We start from the raw sequence: 21,842 nt of genomic DNA on the forward strand, positions 1-21,842 counted from the left end.
GGAATGATAATAAAATCGTGTGACTGACCAGAGTCTGAGACAGCTGGACTGTGATTGGCCATTAATTAAAAACAACCACATGAGACCAATCAAAGATCCACCTGTTGCATTCCACAGCAGCAGATAATCATTGTTTACATTTCGTTTCTGAGGCCCCTCAGCTTCTCAGGAGAAAAGATCCTGACAAAAAGATTTTTCATAAAATGTGTCTGTGACACATCCCAGAGCAGCAGATTTGTTTAGCAAACCCAGAGCTCAGCCGGCCTCTGCAGAGCACTGGGAGGAGGAGCTGGGCAGCCTGAAACAAGCCAGCATCAGATGGTGCTGAGTGAGAGTGCAGAGAGCACCAGCAGTGGTGTGTGGTGACTGCAGGTAAGGGACAGCTGTGATGGCTGGGGGGGTGCAGCCCACCTGCAGCATCCGGAAAGAAACGAGAACTCGGAGGACATCGAACACATGGGGCACTTTCTTGGAATCAGGAGCTGTTTACAAGGATTTGGCCAAGCTAAAAGCAACCCAGATCTAATGTCATTGACCTGGGAAGGGAAGTGAATTTTTCAGAGAGAGCACTTGTACATCACGTTTCTTCAGTCACACAAGCTTTGAGGGGAAATGCTAATTTACACCAATTTCTGTTTCCTGAAGTGGAACAAGGTTATGTTTTGACGACTGACTGTATGATTATCTGATGTGACAGAACTGTGCTGTGAATGTCTGGGGGAGATCACACAATCAGCTTCTGAGGGACATCCAAAAAGTACTTAGCAAAATACACTCTGTTGAGTCAGATCCATGAGTTAGCTATGGCTGGACCAAACAAGAAAGTCTCAAGCAAAAATTGCTTCTTTTTTGAGTGCATATGGTTGGAAAAGAGTACTTTAAGACCCCTCTTCTTGGTTATCTACTTTTTGGTGATTTGCTCATAGTTGGGTACTGAATTTCATCTCCTTGAACAGGAAGGATCTTATCTATCACCAGAAAAATGATAGCAAACGTCTCTGGCCACTGGCAAACTTTGTCAGAAGATGAATGTAAGTTGTAGGCACAGCAGAGCTGGTCCCTATGAACAGGGTCTGAGTGACCATGGGGGGACATGGGGACTTTACTGTGTCACCTGCAGATAGCCCAAGATGAGTAGCAGAAATGACAGAACATGCCTGAGCTGTGGTTCTTGAAGAAATGACACTTGAGAGAGTGTCCTGTCCTGTGTGGGGGAGGAAGGTGGGTACCTGGGTGTGACTGTGGTCACAAGGGTTTTCAGGATGAAGAAGAGACGAGAATGTTGACTCCATGATCAGAAGGCTTGATTTATTATTTTATGATATATGTTACATTAGGACTATACTAAAAAGCAATAGAAAGGAAAGGTTTCTTCAGCAGCTAGCTAAGCTAAGAATAGACAAGAATGAATAACAAAGATCTGTGTCTCAGACAGAGCAAGAGCCAGCTCTGCCATGAGTGGTCAAGAAATCTAAACACCCACAGGAGACCAATCACGGGTCCACCTGTTGCATTCTACAGCAGCAGATAACCATTGGTTACTTTGGTTGCTGAAAACTGCAGCTTCTCACAAGGAAAAATCCTAAGAAAGGATTTTTCATGAAGGATGTCTGCGACACCTGGGGGGACAGGCTGCAGTGCCTCACCCGCAGCACTGCGTGGGAGAGAGCAGCAAGTTCAGCCCAGAGCAGAGACACTGGAATAAAATACTGCATCTCAATAAACCAGGTAGCTAGCCAGCATGTCTGAGACATTGAAGGCTTTTCTGCTTGTGCTCAGATACAAAACTCTGAGGAGTCCTTTCAGTAAGGAAGAAATGGGCTGACTGTGTGACTCAGGGAGCTATGTCTGTGTCCAGGGAGAGAAAGATGTCATGTACATCACATTTGGGGAACTACAGTTATTCATCTCTGCTTTAGTTAAATAGCCTTTTTTTTTTAATCCTGCATAATTAGAGCCTCAGGAAGTCTTGCATGTCCTGTTCAAAAAATAATCCTATCAGCAGTTTTAGCTTGGGTTTTCAACTTCTTTCAGGGCGTGTTCCCAAAAACCCAGCTTCCCTTAAACTGTTCTGTGGAGGAGACTGTTTGTCTGGAACAAGGCTCTACTGCTAGTTATGCATCAGGGTGTGGAAAGATTTGAGTCTTAATCATCTCTGTGAAAGTTGACACATTTCCCTCTTTGAGTGACACAGCTAGCAACTTTAACAAGTGGTTTTTTGTTTGTTTGCTTGCTTTTAGGGAGGACTCAAACATTGCTAAAATCTTCTCAGGGGCAGCATGGGCAGATGGATCCAGGCCACGTGCACTGGTACCCACTGGCAGCTGCAGCAAAGATGTAAAGAAGAAAAATCAGCAAAAATGAAGTTGCAATGTCTTACATAGACATGTTCTGCAAGAACGGGTGTGGCTGCCCCCATCTTCTTCCTCAGCAGGATGGCAGCTGGTGGTGGCTCTCAGAGCCCTGGATGAATTTGCCCCACCAGGTCTTGCAGCACAACATTTGGCTTTTTGCTCCAGACAAGTTCCACCACAGAGAGCAGCAGGGTGGAACTTGGAATCACACTCAGCAAGGGTCCCACGGGTGGGCGTGCCTCTGCCTGGGACTGAAATGAGATCCACCCAGCTCTCATTACCCTACTGACTCTGGGAAAATGAAGATCGTCTCCAGCTCTCATCACCCTAGCAGAGAGGGAATAAGCTGGCACTGACATGGAGCAGCACTTCCAGAGATGGCTTCAGCTGCAAGGTGAATGTTTCAGCCCCAGCAGACAGGTATTTGTTGTGATGGGATGAGGCTGTAGCAAAACCATCCCATTTACCTTCTCTCCCAGCTCCAGTAGAAAACAGCTCCCTGTCCCTCAGACACATCTGCCTCCTGCTCAAAGATACTGTTTTCCTGATGCAGCTGTTAGAACCATCTGCTAAGGCATGGCTATTGAATAAATCCCAAAAAGCTCCTCTACTGACTATTAAACACCTATTACAGAATTCACTAGGTCACTAGATTTGCTTTTATACATGTTTCCTATCTTTCTGTAACTCCTTCTGGTAATAATTAGTAAGCACAGATCAATCCTGTGTATCACACCTATATAATTCTTGGAAGTCCTTTTAAAGATACCCTACAGAGCACACTCAGAATGTCCCCTTGGCTGCCACTCAGAAGTCACCTCCTTGGCAAACACAGTGTGTGCTTTCAGAACACGACTTTTGCCCATGAACTGGACTATTGCAGCAGAAATGTGAGCTGAGAGAGTCTATGATGCTCAGCATGACCTGTCAATGGGCACTTGCAGCTCAGAAAGGCAGCTGGGTCCTGGTGCATCAAGAGAAGATGATGGGGACAGGGAATGGGACTGGAAAGATCCACAGAGCCTTTCTCCTTCCTTCACCCTTCACCTAACTCAGATGGACTCGTGATGTTTCAGAAAGAGGATCCTAGATGAAAAAGAACAGAATAAAGGGAAGTGTTCTTCACTTGCAGTCTGGTCCCTGGAGGGTGGGAGTCTCTTGGGGAAAGGAGGACAGACCTGCACTTCTGGGAGAATGGGAGAAGTTGGATGGATTGTGGTGTTTGTGATGACTTTCATCAGCTGCAACGGTGAGTAAATGCTTCCATGTATAAGAAAAAAAATCAGAGTACTAAGAGGATAGCAAAAATCTTTTGAATTATAGCTTTTTTTTTTTTAATTGACAAGTCAATTAGGAAGTCTTTAGCTTATTGTATTAACCACAGAGCCCTGAGAATTCATGAGAGTCTCCTTTGGCATCAGATACAATGAGGTGCTTTCAAGAGTGTAGCAAATGGGGCAGTATTGGGCAAGTCAGCTTCCCTGCCCCAAGGCAAGAGCAAAAACAGCTTTTTGAGACCTTTAGCAGGGACCCACTCTGGTGTCCAGCTCTCAAAATAGTCTTGGTGAAGCTGGAATATGCATTCTAAATTTAATAACTCATCCTCATTGCTCTGTTAGCATGGCCCTGGGAAGAAGAAGAGCTGTGAGACCAGGTGCTGGCACATTTGATTCCCCTTGGTCTCTCCTGCCTAATGACTCTCTGGTTGCATCAGGAAAGCTGGGACTGGGACCTTGGCTTCAGTTCCTATTCCCCTGACTGAATATATCCTTTCTCAGGGCATGTATGACACTGGCAGCAGCAGAAGAATAGTTTTGGGAAATGGGAGAAAAGTGCTCTTACACATTGTATACAAAAGCATAGGCTTGCTCCTGACATTTAGAAAATTGGGTTGAAATATAGTCCCTATTTCTTCATAAAAAACCCAGCTTTGCACATTACTGGGATCTGCCTCTCAACCAACTTCTAGAGAGCTAAAGCTGTTGAATTTAACCAATGTCTTTTCCGGGAGGGGAAAGAGGAGAAGAATAAGGGGTATTGGGAGACATGAGCCAAGTCAAAGGAAATTCGGGTGATTTGCTACTTACAAGAGGCACGTCCCAGAGATGTGGGATCCATGGACAGGCAGCTGGAGAAACTGGGAGAATGTGTGGAGAAAATCTGCCTACTCTTCTCCTGTGCCTACCTGAACACTTGGCAGGGTGCTGATCTAGGTCAGGTCTGAAGTTTTCCAAGGCTAAAGCAAAAGGATAGGTTTTGGTCCACCATTCCTATTCCAGGCTCAGTACTGCAGGGAATACCCCTAAATGTTCCTGCCCACAAGGAGACTGTCTGTACCGAGAAAGAATTAAGAATTGGCAAGTGCCCAGAGAGAAACTCAATAAAAATAGCCATGAGGTCAAGGCAGATGTTCACTTCCCCATGTCTGATGACGTGGGCTGGCTGTGTGCTGTGGTGTACAGCACATCTGAGACCTAGCCAAGTGCTGGCACTACTGCCCGGTGAGTCCTGTCTCTCCGGAGGACGTTTCCCTCCTCTGCTGCATTCTCATTTCTTCCCTTCCACTGCTGTTCCTTGCAGCCTTCCTGGATCTGTCTAGTGTCCACCAGGTCACGGGCACATGGATGGCATCCACCACTCTACCATGTACCTATGTGCCCACAGAAGATTTCACCCAGCAAACGCTCAGCTGGAGCGTGGAGCAGGACTCCAGCACCTCCACCATCTTCCGAAGGGACAACACTGGTGACCACGTCCTGCTCTCCAAATTCCGAGGCCGAGTCAGCGTCCCAAAGCACAACCCAGGGGATGCCTCACTGCTCATTCAGAACCTTGAAATGCCTGACAGTGGACACTACACTTGTCAAATCATCTGGAGGTCCAGAGATGACAAATTGATAACAAGAGAGGTGACCACTATAGTTAAAGTTGTCAAAGGTAAATCCAGCAGTAGAATCCTGCTCTTGTGCAGGCAGGTTAAACCAAAAGAAGGTAGGGGAACCAGCATTGGTATGAATAGTCTTTCACACCACACAGGGTTGGGGGTTGAAGCATCTGCCTCCCTTGCTGTGTTGGTTAACCTTCCCAACACATGGAGGTGTAGGAATGAACTGGGGAAGAGAGCCAGTCAGTGTACAGGCCAAGCTGGATCTATTGATGGGCCAGTTGAGCCCATAATGTCTGAGATAATATCCAGGTCTGGTTCTGTGCAGGCAGCCAATATCTCTGTGGCTCTTGTAGCAGGTGGGTGTTGTGTGAGCCAAGTCTGCCCTCTCCCCTTCCCGAGCATCCTCAAGGTGTGCTAGAAAAATCTCTTTCTGCAAGGGGGCCACCCACCCCAGAGAGCAGGACTTTGTGAAAGGGCAGCAGCAATGGTGGCACTGTGATGGTGTTTACAGGGGTCTCAGGTTGAGGGAAGAGACGAGGATTTGAGTCTATGTTTTAGAAGGTTTGATTTATTATTTTATTATATATATTAGATTAAAACTATAATAAAAGAATAGAAGAAAGGCTATCATCAGAAGGCTAGTTAAGAATAGAATAGGAAGGAATGATAACAAAGGCTCTGTCTCGGACTCTCTGTCTGAGCTATCTGGGCTGTGATTTGCCATTAATTAGAAACATCGAACATAAGCAAATCAAAGATCTACTTGTTGCATACCACAGCAGCAGAAAATCAATGTTTACATTTTGTTCTTGAGGCCTCTCAGCTTCTCAAGAGGAAAAATCCTAAAAAAATGATTTTTCATAAAAGATGTCTGTGACAGTGGCACAGCTGGTGTAACCTGGATTAACAAACAGGTTACCTGAGCTCATCCTGTGCAGGGAGGTGATGCTAAAGCCGAGCTAAACCCTTCCTCCTGGGAAGCGAGAGCTGCTGCGGCAGGGGGACCGTGCCCAGCCCAGGCAGGGCTCCGTGACCCGGGCCCCTGTGCTCTGTGTTGCAGTGGCAGCCACCAAGCCCATCATCAGAGCAGCGGAGCCGGGGCTGACGCTGCCGGCCGGAGCCAGCACCAGCCTGAGCTGCGAGGCCGGCGGCTCCCCTCCCATCAGCTACCGCTGGTTCCGCCGCGGCCCGGCGGGCACGGCCGAGCCCCTGAGCAGCGGGGCCGAGCTGGCCTGGCCCAGCCTGCGGCCCTCGGACAGCGGCACGTACTTCTGCGAGGCGCACAACAGGGCCGGGGCCGGCGCCGTGCAGCGCAGCGATGCCGTGCGCCTGACGGTCACAGGTGAGTGCCGGGCAGCGCAAACCCTCTGCACAGGGGCCCGGGAACCGCATCCTCCTGCCCTGCCCGGCAAGGAGGAAATGCCGAACGCCTTCGGCACCCTGACACAGCCCTGCCCGCTGCCTCCAGCCTGCGTCCTTCTGCATTTCCTCGCTTCAATTTCCTCCTCTTTGAGGAACTGCTCTTTTCTGATGCAAAACCAGATTTCTACTTCAAACATTCATTTATTTATTCCTCTGTGGGTTTTTTGAAGTTCTCCCTGGCTCTGTAATGCTGCCCAATGCAATTCAGCAAGTTTAGACAAGGAGTCGGGGCTTTATTTGGAGAAGCAGGAACAAGGGAGTGGTAACTCAGTGGCAGAGCAAACCAAGCTGGCCTTTGCTCCCCATCACCAGCTGCGTGTCTCAGGCAGACACACTGCACTTCATTCCAGGCTCTGGCACCTCCAGGCTCTGCAGGACAGAGTGTGACAGCTTGGACCCAGGGCTGCAGAGGCCTTTTTCGATCCAATCAATTCCATGATGGGTGCCTGGTGCAAAACCTGCAGCTCTCCTTGGCTGGTGACTGGATCAGCAGAGCTGTGAAGCCCCTGAGGGCAGAGCCAAGCACAGGCACCTCCCAGTGGCCCGGGAAAGAGGCAGAGCCTGCTGAGCTCCCGGGCACCGAGCTCTGGCTGAAGCCCTGGGTGCTTTCCCCAGCAGTCCCAGCCTGGAGGGAGCAGCACAGGAACGGGCTCAGTGCTGCAGCTGCTGCCCCACGCTGCTGGCACAGCATCCCCCTCCTGTCAGCTGGGACGGGGCTGCTTCCTCCTGCTCCCCGCGTGGGGAATTCTGTACCACAGCAGCATCACCATGGTGGTCAGGCCCCTGTGTAAGACTCTCCTCCCCCTCACCTTGCAGATGTGCCCACAACAACAGCAGCCCTGCAGAGGGATGTGGGAACCACGGGGGGACACCACTCAACCACCGGTCAGGAAGACAATAGTGACATGGAGCACACAGTGACAGGTGAGTGCCCAGGCCTGGGTTATTCACCTCTGTGTCAGGAGAAGACCAAGGCAGGGAGTTTGCTCTTCCACAGCCAGAGCAGACACCTATACTGAGTTTGAATTGTGTCTTGATTGTTACCCGGAGAGGCACCACCAGAGGCTGGCACTCCTACTTGAGAATGTGCCTGATGATGGGAGGGGACAAGAAAATGATTTCTGTGTCCCTCTGGGACCAGAACTGTTGAGGCTGCAGAGCTTCTGAAGGAGGTCACCTGGGGCAAGAGACTTGGCTCAGGCCTCTACACCTCAGGAACTTTATGGTGCAGCTGATGGCAAAGCGCCCCAGGCCAGCCAGGGAGTCACCATAGGAGAGAGAGAGTGAAGGTGTCCTCTGGGAATCTGGGGAAGTGCCAGCAGGGCAAAGCCAAAGCATTCCCAGGCCATGCTGCAGCCAGGCATGATGCATCATATCCACCAGGGCTGCCAGGAACCTGTGGGGCAAAGTTCAGGGAGGGGGAGATGAGTGCCAAATGCTGCCCCAGGCCTGCTGGCAAAGGATAACAGGTGAATCTAGGCTGGCAGAGCAGACCCCATTTTCCTGATGCCCAGTGGGGCTGCAATGCATCCACCATTCTCCACTGACAGATCCAGTCCCAACCACACGGGTCTCCAGGATGGATGCTGCTCCAGTGGGGCCTTTCACAGACATAGGTGAGTGGAGTCTCATGCTGGAAAACACCAGATTTGCACTGGCAAGGGCAGGGTGGCAAACATCATCCCAGACCAGCTCCACATCTGGCTGCTGTGCTTGTGGCAGATACAAACACAGCTGACAAGGATTTTTGCAGGGCTCAATGCAAAAATCCAAGCAGACAAGGGAGACACAGAGCAATAATTTCAATTACTAACAAAATTAACAATCTAGTCTTCAACAAGGCTTTGAGTTACTCAATGATGGTCTAGCTCTTGAAAAAACTATTTAGTTATTTCTATCTGTCATCTACTTGTGATTGACTCTCTTTTTTAAATTTGCAATGCTTTTGTAGATTGATTCACTGTGATCTGATAAATTAAAGCAACACATACTTTTAAAATTTTGGCATCTATGAGAGATAACAATAAGAAATCTATAGTTGCTTTGTTTTGCATGTCTAATGCTGTTTACATCTAGCAGTAACTTACTTAAAGCCACCGACTGCAGGGAACAAACCCTGGCATGCCAAATGCCAGGCATTATCCAGGCAGGAGCTGCACTCCTGACTCCCGCCCACACGCCTGTTGGTTGGTGGGGGTGTCTGCAGCCTGAAGTTGGCTGTTTGTTTTCACGCAGGGATGCCCCATCCCTGGAAGTGTCCAAGGCCGGGTTAGACGGAGCTTGGAGCAACCTGGTTGGTGGTTGTCCCTGCCCACGGCAGGGTGTGGAACGAGATGATCCCTTTAAGATCCCTTCCAAACGGAACCATCCCGGCATTCGGTGACTGCCGGCAAGTGGCTGAACCCGCAGGTGGCGTCGGCCCCTTCTCGGTTAGGATTTAAAGGCCAAAGCAGGGGGGCAGTGGCGGCTGCCGGCCCCCGTGTCCCCCGGCCGCGGTGACAGCGCTGTCCCCCCGTTAGGAAAGTTAATCCACAAACACCAGAGGTTTATGTCCAAAAAGGAGACAGGGGAGTCCTTTTACTTTATTCGAATAAAGGGAGAGGCCATGGGGCTTTCCCCTGGGATCTCTCAGATTTTTGGAGGATGCAGCCTCCTTTTTATCCCAATTTCCCGGCCACATTTCCCTTCTCTCTTTCCCCATTGGCTGCGGTACTTGAGAGGTACAGACTGCCCCATACGCCTGATACTAAAGATTCCCCTCTGATGTATAACCCTCCCTTTTAATTTTTAATTCTTATGGAACTTAGGGTTTTTTCTTCCCCATTGTTTCTTTCATCTTTCAACGTCTAATTTCATTTATCAGCAAACCTACAGTTTATTAGTAAAAGCAAATATCATTTTCCATTCATCAATCAGCGGAATCCTTCCCATTGTTTCTTCTATCTCCCAGTGCTGCTTTTATCCACCAGCAGACCCACGGCTTGTTTGTAAAGACAAACCCGCTCTTCCCCCGTCCCGCAGGTTCCCCGCGGCTCGCACCGTCCCCGCTGCTGTACGGGCTGCCGGCCGCGCTGGGCGGCGCCGCGCTGGGCGCGCTGCTGGCGGCGGCGCTGGGCTGCTGGCGGCGGCGGCGGAGGAAGGACGGTGAGCAGCGACAAACACAGCCAGGCCGGGCGGTGGGGACAGCCCCGGAGGAGGGGATGGGTGGGCAGTGGAGGGCCCGGTCCGAGGTGACGGATGGGAGGGACTGTCCCATCCCCATTGCTCCCATCCCCATCACTCCCATCCCCGTCTCTCCCATCCCCGGTTGATCCCTTCCAGAGAGAAGCCTATGGGAGGGTTATTCCCAAAAACGTTTTGTTCTATGACACATAAAACAAGTTGATGCATATCTTAAATTCTTTTTTTTTTTTTTTTCAGAACCTCTCTATGAAGTTGCTTTGTGAGTACAATTTTCTACTTGGGGCATTAAGACTGAGGGCACTGTACTGGTATCTGTTCCTAAAAAGCCTGTTTGCTCAGGGAAAAGCAAAGATTTTTTTATCTTACAGGGGGAGGATCTGAAGACCTTGGCAGTTTAGTTAGCAACATGAGGACTTAACACATGGTCACAGGAGATACTCAGACTGTTCTTTAATATGGTAGAAAAACTGAAAGATACTCTGGGTGCTTTGCTGTGCCTGTCACATGCCATGGGAAAGCTGTTCTCTGTGGGAAGTTCTTGCCATTATTTAGGAAAGCAAAAGACATAAATTTTCAGCTCTTCCTTTAAGTTCCCTCTACACTTGCCTTTCTCTATAAGAAACATGTCCTAGTGCTTGGCCAAGTATTACTTTGCAGAGTTCCTGTTAGCATATGATTATACAAACACATCTTCTGCCCTGTCCTCATCTCAGTCTTCAACACCTTCATACTGCTTTCCTACTCAGACACACACCATAGCCATCTGTAGCAATTTTTCCCAAATAATCCTGGTATTTATTTTCCAAAGGCTGGACTGTCTGCTGGTAACTTTAGAGTATAACATGATAATGCCACGAGAGTTTATAGTACCACTATTAACCAGTGCTTCTTTTTGTGTAATTCTTTTAACATCACTTTCTAGTGTCTTTCAGAGCCCCCCAGACCCTCAATAGAATAGTATGAATTTTGCTGATCCACAGATTATGTGGTAGATCTTGTCTCCAAGGTGTAAATGAAGTGCCATCTGCTTTAGTTGTCCCTCTCACTCGTGTCTCTCTGTCCCAGCCGCAGAACTGCAGATGTCGCCCTGCTGCACCCTGAGGTGGAAGTCCCTGTTAAGTGCCTACAGGAGGAAACGCACTCTAGCCCTGAAAAGACCACCATGAAAGGCAGGAAAAGCCCTGAGTATGAGAACCTTGTGACTGCAATGGAATCTCAATATGAAACAGAAGGAATTTTGTAAAGTGCCAGCTTTTCCACATAAGCAGCCATGCAGGGCTGCAGGTACTGAATAGTGAACTCAGCAGAAGGAAACTCTTCCTCCTGTTGTCCCTCTGTTCTGCTCTCACTGTTTGCTTTAACCCAGAGGAGCTGCATAACCTTTTGGTCTTTGGCAGACCAGGCCCTGCCTGAAGGAGCAGAAACCCCCAGCCAACTCTTTGCCTACCCACTTCTATAGAGCAAGTTGTTTCTGAGCAACCTGAAGGACCCAGGGCAGGAAGAAAGGATCTAAAGGAGTGAGAACATGAAATTCTTTAGCCTGTAAATCCAGGAGTAGTTGGTGCAATGCTGCCAGTCAGTAACACTAGCAAGGTGTACTCTCCAATGTGTGTTCCTGTTAAGACATCCCAGGCTGCAAGGAACCAGGATTGTGCTGGAAATGGAGATCCTCTGGCTTTTGCAGTTCAGCAAATACTGGTTGTACATTACATCCTGCCTGTTGCCTGTGCTTGAGTCTTTTTTTTTTTTTTTCCAGCATGGTAAAGGGACCACAGAGGGGAGGCTGATGTCCCAGGAATGCCATTTTTGCTATCAGACTGGAGCTCAGTGCTCAGAGAGAGAGGGAATGAGTCTCTGAACTGTCACCCACTAGTTTTCTCCTGGAAAACAAGAACTGATGTTGAAGGAAATGCTGGCATTTAATTTTTACAGTATGGGGGCCAGAGGCATGATAAAATAGAAATTTGAGGCATTTGGATAATGATTAAGGGATCTCTCTGAATACAACAGGCTGACACCAGTTTACTCTGGGGGATGTAAGTCAATCTGTAGGATTACTAATGCTGACCTGTTGTGCAACATGGATGCAAATCCTGCCTTCAGCTGCAGTGCATTCCCTACAGTACACTGTCACTCAGCAGCCTGATTTGCCTTGTCACTGTTAATTGTTTGCATCTTGCCTGGATGGCAGTGCTGCTGTCAGTTCTGTCCTCTCTGTCTGTGCCTCCAGCCAGCATCCCTTTGTCCTCCAGGGACTTGGCAGGGAGGAGGAATGCCTCCTGGCTTTAGCAAACCAAGTTTGTAAGAATTACTGGCTTTTTTATATCAGTGGGTGCAGCAAGGAAAGCATGGGGAAGCAGCTGAGCTCAAGTCACACACACCCTCCTGCTTGGCCCTGACTTCACCCACAAGGCTCATCTCTGCTGCCATGAATCATCTCTGTTTGGGTCAGCAGCCTAACAGCAGGGTCACTTTGCTGTTTGTGGCCTAAGTGCTGTGTAGAGCCACACTTTGACCTTTACAGTTCTGAACTGCAGGATGTGAACTGGGAAAGATCAGAGAAAAAAAATCTCCTGCCTATATTGTGAGGGCTTCACAAGCATGGTGACAGCCATGCAGGGAGGGCTGTGCTGGCTGTCAGGCTGCACTCCAGGGAGGCAGACAGGATCCAGTCTGTCCCTGTGGGACTCATGGCAGCCAGCCCTGAAGACCTCATGCTGCAGAAGCTGCTGGCATCAGCAGTTCCAGGGGTGGTGCAGAACAAAGGAGTTGAGGGGAATGGAGAGCTGCAGCCATGCTCATGCAGGGCAGTAGCATATGGTGCAAGGTCAATACTGGGTGAGAAGGGAACTGAAAATTTCTCAGCTTCCCCATCCTTACCTCAGCAAATCTAGGCCCAAAACACATGACATGGCACTCTCCTTCCTCCCCCCAAATATCATCCTCATTCATTTTCAATTAGCTTGGTATTCTGTGCAAGTTTTCCTGCTGTTTAAAGCTCTGAGCTCCAGGTTCACTCATTGACTATGTAACACCATGGTTTTTTCCATCTTGTGATTCCTCCCAGCACTGATCTGCTCTGACAAGGTCTAGATAAGGTCTAGATACCTTCCTCAGAGGACATGAAGCCTGGGAGAAGATACAGGGGAAGAGGGCAACAGGAGTTAAGAAAAGGGGAACAGATGGACCCAGATGGACCAGCCCCCATGTACTCCATGCTGTCACTCCTCTAGTTAGAGCAGCGACAGGACTTTGGTCACAAGTAGCAGAAGAGTGGGAACATTAGAAGCCTGTCTCCAGTGCTGAGGTGTTTTTCCCTGGATAAAAAGTGTGTGATTATTTCTGTATTTTACTTTTTGCATGTTTTCCATGTTTCTAATAAAACCTGTTGGCAATAGAACATTTTTCTTCTGAAAGCCACAGGGAGTTCTGCAGAAAACTTCTCCTTTCCTTGCACTGTGCTCATCTGCTGAGCTCTGCTCCAGAACGGAAGGAAAAGCTCAACTTCTGCCCTGTAAGGACGCTGCCCCCCAAAAACACTAACACAAGTGTCCAGCACAGTGTCATGAGACTTGCAGTTCCCCTTGCAGTGCTTGTTCCATGGAGGGGACCCGTTGGCTTTTACAGCTGCTGGGTTTGTACCATACTTCAGAGCAGGGAGGTGGAAGATGAAGTCACAGAGAAATTTGTACCACTGTAATTGGATGCTTGTTCTTGTAAAAGAGGAAGGGGTTTACTTTCTTCCCCTTCACCCCAGTCATCTGGAAGGATCTGGGAGCTGAAGGGAAGAATTATCTAAAAAGCAGAGGGTAAACTACTGGAAGCAAATATTGCAAATCTATGAGAAAACAAGAATGAAGGGCATAAACAAACCCTTGGCCAGCTGTGGTGCAAAGGAGGTTGAGTCTGTTGACATCTTAAGGTTTGAATGACAGCAGGACTTGGGGCTGACATGGCTGTGTGCTTCATGGAGGAGTCACTGGGGACAAAGCAAAGCCTGAAATCTTAGACCTTGCTCTCTTTTGAAGCTAACCTCAGTGATAAAGATCAGAGTGATGTCTGTGAGTCATGAGGAGGTGCTTGAGAGTGACCATGGGAGTGTGAGTCACAAGGAGTAGGGCCATTTCTGACCACTTGTGGACCATGTTTGTCCAGAAGTGCACAAGCTATTCAAAAAGCAGAACACAATTTGCTTAGGCAATTATATATTCATAGGTTCCAGCTTAGTACAAACTCCGGCTTCTTCAAAATATTTACTAAGGAATAGTCGCAATAAAAAGCCCAAAAGCTTAGTATTCAAGTTTATTAATACTCTCAAATATTGCAAATTTTTTCTGGTGGTACTGTCCTAAAACTAGTCAGTAGAGTCTTGGGATTTTATTTTATTCTTGAGTTTTCCTTGTCAAATGCTTTCAGAGAGTTTGATCTGTCAAATTGGGCTGGATGCTGCCCCTGTCATTCCCCCACCGTGACATATCTAAAATGCTACAAGTCAGTTACTGAAAACACTTAGCAAACGTTACATCTTCAAGTGGGATGATTTGGAGGGAATTACTTTAATTAAATAGCAGATAGGCAACCTTGCTGCAAGTGCTGACTAGGAATAACCATGCAAAAACAAGAAGTCTTCTCCAAACAGCAAGGCTCCCAGGAGGGGCAATGGACTCCATGGCCTAATTTAAAACAGCTTGAACCAACATGCATTTTTCACAGGCTAATGGGCCAGAGGGAAGTTAATGAGCAGCCTCATTAGTTTGTACTCCATATAAAATGATTACTACATGTGCAAAGGCAAGATTCTTTATTATGGATAATGCTGCCTTTAGCCATGATGTTGTGATTATAGTTGCCAGGATCCTTGTTAACTGAGCTTAATTTACAGCTGGCTAGTTAATGCTGTGTAAGAGAACAGCATTGTATTTGGATGCAAATAACAATGACCCGGGGCACAACTCCCTGTCTTCACCGTGCAGAGAAGTTGCACCAGCACCACTTCTGCTCTGATTTACTCTTGGGAGGGATACCCCAACAGATACTTCCAAAACCGGGGTGGAAGGGAAACCTGGCCGCACAGGATCCTTCAGGTGTTCTGGAACAATGAGATGGGCTGCTCAGTACCTCGGTGGCTTTCTGGAGAAGTGCCGAGCCTGGAGAGGAAGGCTCCTGCCAGAGCAGGAGGGAAGGGCTGCACCCTCGGCCTCGCGTTGCTCAGCAGTGCCTCACTTGGGGTATTTGACAAACTGACACTCTGCACACTGAGTGTCGGACTCAGCTTGTCAAATACACGCAGTGCCACACTGCAGCTCCCGGGGTCACGGTGGCCTCGCCGGATGCCAGCCTGGTCACACAGAGGGAAGAGAAGCACAGCAGCTGTTGTTAACTTCACAGGCTTTTTCCAGTTAGCAAAAAAGCATCGTCTATCCTCCTATATTTCCCCCCCCTGCACTCTTTTTGGGTGAGAGAGAATCACACCAGCAGACACTTCTGCTGCTAAGGAAAATATCCACTCTATTAATTCAGAAGTCAGAAGTACAACTCTGCTCCTGGGCATGCACATAGGGGTTAATCACTGACTCTGTTGGAGGCTCCTCCATTTGGCAGAATACTATAAAGATTATGATGCTGAAAGAAAACCAAGCTCCACAAAGGGAAACAATGAACTTCTTCAGAAGTGAAGTGAAACTTTCTCTTCCGTTGACAAACGAGCCCCCTTCTGCTTTATTTCTAGCGAACACAGAAAGCCTTTCCTGCAATAAGTGGAGCCTTCCACCTCCAAACACTGGCATAATCCAGCCTTTAAGGGTGAACATCATATTCACACACACACACGCACACTTCTTGCACAAATATACTGTTATTCCCTTGTTATTTTACCAGGAGTGTGCAGGAAATGCAGAAATGCACCTAAAGAAAACTAAATAACAAAACATACACAAGAGAATATGTTGCACAGTATTACTCTGTTCTGTGTCCTTCTCAGATGCTGACTGTTTGGAAAATCAGTCTAAAAAGAGATTTGAAATTCTGATACTATACAACTCTCCCAGAAAAATCCATACTGGCTCCTAAGTCTCACACCCATTCAGCACAATGCTGTTTATGTCATTCATACTTTTTGTGGACATGTCCAGATATAGCTGAGTTTTTAGCATGGTGTTTTAGCTTCCTTACAGTCCAGAGATTTTAATTTCACATGACCAGTATCACCAGTTTGTGAGAAAGTAGTCATGCTATTTTTAGTATCAAAATAAAGACTAAAATATTTGTAATTATATTTTTAAGGTAGATCATTAAAGACACTAAAGTAGAATTAGATTAAGTATATTAACAGTGTCATGCAGTGGGCAATTCATCAACCATTTCCACCTTCTGTGACTCTATTTTACACAGATGATCATAGGATTCCATCTAATATCACATACAGAAACAAACCTGGAAAGGAAAAGGTTTTTTCAGGTGAAAGCATAGCAAATACATGTTCTTCAAAACCAAAAGAGAGCGGAGTAAGACTTAAGAGCAAGAAAACAGCAACAGCTTTAAAGGTAAAATCTGTTTCTAGACTGAGTCACTATCCAGGCTTTGCAATTCTGGCATTCCCTGTCTCCACCTTTGCCTTGGGTGAATGCAGATAGTGACCAGTTCTGTGCTCTGCCTCCTCATTCCAAATGCAGTTCAGCCACGGCAGATAAAACTATGTGGCAATGGATAAAATCAGCATATGCACTTCATGAAGATAAGAAAACTATGTTAATGAGCTGATTTAAGATCAGCCTACTGGAGTACATGTGAACCTGTGATTCCCCAAAGGACTCTATCCATACCAAAATGTGGGGAAGCCACTAGAGAAAGACTAAGCAGGCTCTTCCACGGGTATCAGTGACCAGATTGCCTTCATCTCAGTGCTGATGTCTAACAGGGGCAAATATGGCCTTGGAGGGGGAAGAAGAAAACAAGGCAGCACTGCTTCTGCAATTGAAGCTTAAAATAATCCCCCGCTGTGGCTTTCTGAGGGGAAAAACAGCCACTTAAAATGTTGCTGTGAGGGACAGATAAGGGGTGGGGACACAATGGAGATAATTCTATCAGCAGGTGGGAATGGAACTTGCAACTCTACCCGTAGAGATCATATCTGATGTGAATGGATTTGTCATTGTCAGAGCTTCTGGTTTCAAGCTAAAGTGGGTATTCCCCAGTAAAAGTTCAGTGTTATAAAACTGAGTAATCTACTGCATACTCTGAAGGCCAAAGAGAAAGAATTTTTCTTCCCGCATTCTTAAGTCAGTCCCTTACCAAATTCACAAAATGTCCCCTCCAGGCTGCACATCATCACTCAGGTATTTTTGCAGGGCTGTCAGACTGTTCTGGAACTTGTAATGAAAATAAATGAAAAATAAGATTACTGGATAGATTCAACTCTAAACCTAATAACAGCGTGCATGGAAGTTTCACATGCTGAGTAGCAGAGCCCTAGGATGCAGGCTGAAGCCATTTCAAGGCATGCATTTATTTTGCAGGATTTGAACTGGAATAAAGGTCATCTCTGTTCTCCCCTTGGTGAAACACAAATCACAGCCTGAATTGAAAGCAAGAATCCCCACAGATCTGTGGCAACAGAGTCTGGTGAACCCCTGGCCAGCTGAAACCTTGGGTTGTGCTTCTCCTAGGAGCTGGAAGCCTTTGTCATAACTGAGACAAATAAGGCTTTGCTCATGGCAGGCTTCCACTGGATGTTGTCCTGCTCCATATATGACCTTCCTATGCCCCCAGCCCTGCAGTGGACACTGCAAGGAGCTTTGCCAGACAAATGCTGGTTGGCTTCAAAGCCCTCAGGAAGGGCCTGATAATCCCCCATTACCCTCAGGTCACCCTCACACGCTCCCACAGCCCCTGCACTCCCCTGAGCCCCACAGCCCCAGTCCCTGCACACTGGACTCTGTCCCCATCCCCAGATACCCAAAGAGGGGAAGAGGGTAAGTGCAGTAAACTTTCATCTGCTCTACTGAAACCATGGGGACAGTGAGAAATGGAGCTGAAGAGCACACTTGCACACGGCTGGGACAGGGTCTCCCCCTGCTTACACCCTCCTCCATCCCACACCCTCCCGTGCTCACTGTGAGCTGCCTCATCTATGACTAATTTAGATCAACATCTCCCACTGCCAGCAGCTCACAGGCAGCATGTTTGTGAGTTGAGGGAGCACAGACACATGTACCCAGCTGCTGAGGAGGGCTACAGATCACTGCTAATCATAATTTATCTTCATCAAGGAGCCAGGGCACAGTGCTCCTTGGCTGGGATCAGTGGCATTCCATCCCTGAGCCTGCCCTCCCCAAGCACACCCAGCCAAATGCTACCTCATCCCTCAAAGGAGCCACCAAAAAGCCCCTCTGGCTTAGGCAGACACAGCCCCAGAACCGAAGGGAAGCAGCCCAAACCCAAGCAGGATTAAGACCCCTCAAAGTTCAAGGTGTAACACAGGGTGGGAGGACAGCTTTCTTCACTGCCAGGAACATGGACACCCCACACCTTTCGGTGTCCCAACACCCACGGGCCTTTGGGATGAAGCCCAAAGGACACATCCTCCCCTGTCCCCAGCCCCCCTTCTGTGGGCAGGACGGGGACCTGGCACCTACCGTGGTGGGGCCGTGCAGAGCCGCGTCAGGCCGGGCTGGCAGCGCGGGCTCAGCGGGGGTCGTGCAGGAGCGCGCTGGGGGCTCAGCCCAGGCACACAGCTCGGTTTTGAAGGGGCTGCTCCTCCTTCAAGAGGAAGCTGCGAATGGGGAAGATAAGGCTGAGGTTAGATAACAGGAAATGTCTGGATGTGAGTGACAACACATCCAGGTTGTGAAAGCAGCTCTCCCCATCCTGCACGAGGCTCACGAGCGGGGTGAGGGCGAGTGCTGCGGCCTTTGCCCAGTGCAGCCATGATGCTTCAGGGGCCGGGCACACAGGGCCTGCAGCACACAGCCACCGGCAGGGCAAGGACGGGCACCAGGGAAGCTGGGAGCAGCCACACCGACTGTCCCCAGTGCAGCCACCTCCATCTCACAGTGGGCAGGCTCCGCTGCCCTGGCTGCTGAGGAACCATGCAGGGGCTGTGAAGGCACAAACAGCCAGAAGGGCTCTGGTTCGGGACACAGGCTCATGCCCAGGGGTGGATCTCTCACCCTGAGAGGAGTCTGAGTGAGGTGCAGGGAAGCAGAGTTCTGTCCTCAGGGCTCCAGCCATTGCAGGAGGTTTTGTTCCCAAAGCTGCCCCTCAAGGCTCACCTCGCTTTTGAACTCATGGCCATGCCTCAGCTCTTCTGTTCCCTCACACTCACATGAGCAGACAGGATTTGCTTTCCCAATTCCAGCACCCAACCAAGGAGCTGGCCCTGCCTCTGTGCCCCTGCTGGTCCCTCCACACACCTTCTGGTGACCACTGAGGTCCCTGTCCTGGAGCATCCACAATGCCGGCACAGAAAAGTAAACACCAGTGGATAGTTCAGAGCTGTAACCAAAGCAAGTCCCACAGTTTCTCCTCTCCTGTCTTGTCCCTGTACCACCCTCAGTATGAGGCAGTCTCAGGTGGCACCTAGAATCAGTGCTGTTTTCATCCACCCTGGCCAGAACCTCAGCTGGTCAGCACAGCTGTGGGGACAGAGACCAGCAAGCTGCATTTGCCCAGGCCAGCAGCACAGTCTGGCCATGCAAGACCACAATGACTTCAAGCAAACCCAGGAATTTTAGAGGCATTCCTCATCTTTCTAGGCCAGTATGATACACAGTATATTTTGTAAGACCTTGATTCATTAAACATATATTTCTCTGCGTCTGCACCATCCCAAGCATGTTTGCCATCAGCTAGCCCTGATGGTGTGATGGACACTTGAGGGATATCCCTCTTGTAGGATTGGTTTTCCCACTCCCAGCATTCATCTGCAGCCCTTCCTTTCCAGTTTTGCCTCCCCACTGCTGTCTGGCTCTTCAACCAAACCACACAGACACCCTCCAGTGCTGGTGGCTGGGGCCTGCCCTAGTCTAGCAGCTTTCAGTTACATTATCAGCGTGCCAGGACTGCAACCACAGACTTTATGTTTCTGCAGCTTTGACCAAACCCTTAATCTGGAAAGCACTTATTTATGCCTCCAAGTAACTGAGCCCCCTGGGAGCACCCGTGAGGTACTCCTGAGACTCTGTGCAGACACAGTAAGAGCAGCCTGCCAACAGTCAAACCCATTCCCTGTGCCTGAGGAAAAGTCAGATAATGAGGAATACAGTTACTGTCCAGTTCCTCTTTCATTTGCCTGTGTTTTAAAATATACAGTAAAAGAGGAATGGACAGGTCTGGGTGGTTTTGTTCTGTTTTTACTTTGGTTTTAACTGGCTGCAAGGAGTAGGGCTGTTCATGTAGTCTCTGTAGTTTTTTATGCAAGCCAGCATGAGCTTGAGTCCATGAAGGCTTTCTAGCCAGCATGCCACCAGAAACCTGAGACTCAGCAGCTGGGGCAGTGGGAGATCAAGCATCCTCCCCCAGCCAGGACACTGCCTTGCCTGAACCTGACCCCAGCCCAGTCCTGTGGGCCCACAGTAACATCCAAGGTGGAAGGCTCTCAGGAAAGCTGATTTCCTCTATACTTTGCAGATGTCACCACACTGCCCTACTCTGTGCAACAGCCTTGAAATCACACTCAGCATTTCCCAATGAAGGGACTGTTTTCAGTGCCCTTGCAGTGCATGCAGCTCTTAGCTTGCTCTGGGAAGAGGAAGAAAGGAGGTAGAGAAGCTGTGGGCATCACAGACTGGCATCAAATAATGTTTCAGTGGCTTCTGCATACTGCTCCCCAAATTTTCTTGGAAAATCACATGAAAAAAAGTGCATCCATTTGATTAGTGTGCAGCAAATTCTCTCACACTGCAGTCTCAAATTCTTGTACTTTTTACCTGCCATAAAGCAGGACATGAAGGATTAGCAAGTTTGTACTGGACATGTTAAAACTGGGACTCATTTAATACCTATGTTGCTCTGTGCAGATCAATCCACACAGACATGAAACAAAAAAGGACATGGAACTCTTGGAGCAAGTGCAGAGCAGATCCACAAAGTTGATAAGAGGACTGGAGCACCTCCCTGACAAAAACAGGGAAAACAGTTGAGGCTGCTCAGCCTGGAGAAGAAAAGAGTGTGTAGAGAGACCTTTCAGCAACTTTAGTATTTGAAGGACCTACAGATACTGGAAGCTGGAGAGGGATTCTTCATCAGGAACTGTAGTGACAGGACAAGGAGTAATGGGTGCAAATTGAAAGAGAGGAAATTTAGGCGGGATATTAGGAAGAAATTATTTACTGTAAATGTGGGGAAATACTGGAACAAATTGCCCAGGGAAGTTGTGAAAGGCCCAACCCTGTCACAGTTCAAGGCCAGGCTGGATAAGGCCTCAAGCAAGCTGGAAGGTGTCCCTGCTCATGGCAGGGGGAGTTGGGACTAGATGATCTTTAAGGTTCCTTCCAACCCTTAACTTTCAATGTTTCTGTAATCCAAACTGACTTAGCCAAGGCCAGGTGATTGCAGAATCTGGCCCTTGGTCAGCTTCTCTTCACAGCACACCAGGAGATTTTACATTGGGATGGCTCCTTGCACAAACATCTTCAAAGCCAATATACTTGTTTTGATGAAGGAATTAAAGCTGTGTGTTACCAAGTCAGGCCCAACTCCAGTCATCAATGACTGTCTTCCATTTCACTTTGCTCAGTCAATCTAGTTCTGCCATCCAGCAGCATCCAGAATTAAGCCCATCAGTTTTAAAGCCACCATAAGAAAGGATGGAAAGACAAATTATTCATACATTTAATTCAAAAATACCAAACCGCTCTTCTGAAGTTTCTCCTCCCAGGTGAAGAATACTATTATTTACTCATGCACTGGCTAACTGTTCAAATTGTTTTCCTTCATCCTTAGTTCTTGGAGAGCTTTCAGACTAAATCTCGGAGAGCCAGTTGCTACCAGACTTTCTC

At 48.3% G+C, this 21,842-nt stretch overlaps 1 protein-coding gene and 1 long non-coding RNA gene across 2 annotated transcripts; one reads left to right on the plus strand and one right to left on the minus strand.

Moving 5' to 3' along the window:
* Window positions 1–3,480: 3,480 nt before the first annotated feature.
* LOC139597213 (V-set and immunoglobulin domain-containing protein 4-like) lies at window positions 3,481–13,266 on the plus strand. Its single transcript, XM_071442268.1, has 8 exons — window positions 3,481–3,603; window positions 4,935–5,291; window positions 6,302–6,583; window positions 7,480–7,587; window positions 8,214–8,279; window positions 9,685–9,807; window positions 10,084–10,105; window positions 10,912–13,266. Exons 1-8 carry the CDS (start codon window positions 3,549–3,551, stop codon window positions 11,087–11,089), a joined length of 1,191 nt encoding a protein of 396 aa, XP_071298369.1. The 5' UTR covers window positions 3,481–3,548; the 3' UTR covers window positions 11,090–13,266.
* Window positions 13,267–14,135: 869 nt separating this feature from the next.
* Window positions 14,136–18,610, minus strand: LOC139597214 (uncharacterized). Its single transcript, XR_011681545.1, has 3 exons — window positions 18,480–18,610; window positions 17,137–17,213; window positions 14,136–15,184 (listed from the first exon to the last, which is right to left on the minus strand). It is a non-coding gene; the product is annotated as an uncharacterized lncRNA (long non-coding RNA).
* Between the last annotated feature and the right edge of the window lie 3,232 nt (window positions 18,611–21,842).

This window comes from Agelaius tricolor, unplaced genomic scaffold (assembly GCF_023055355.1).
Source record: "Agelaius tricolor isolate 1412-34295 unplaced genomic scaffold, bAgeTri1.0.p SCAF_17, whole genome shotgun sequence".
In the NCBI taxonomy this organism is placed as follows: Eukaryota; Metazoa; Chordata; class Aves; order Passeriformes; family Icteridae; genus Agelaius; species Agelaius tricolor.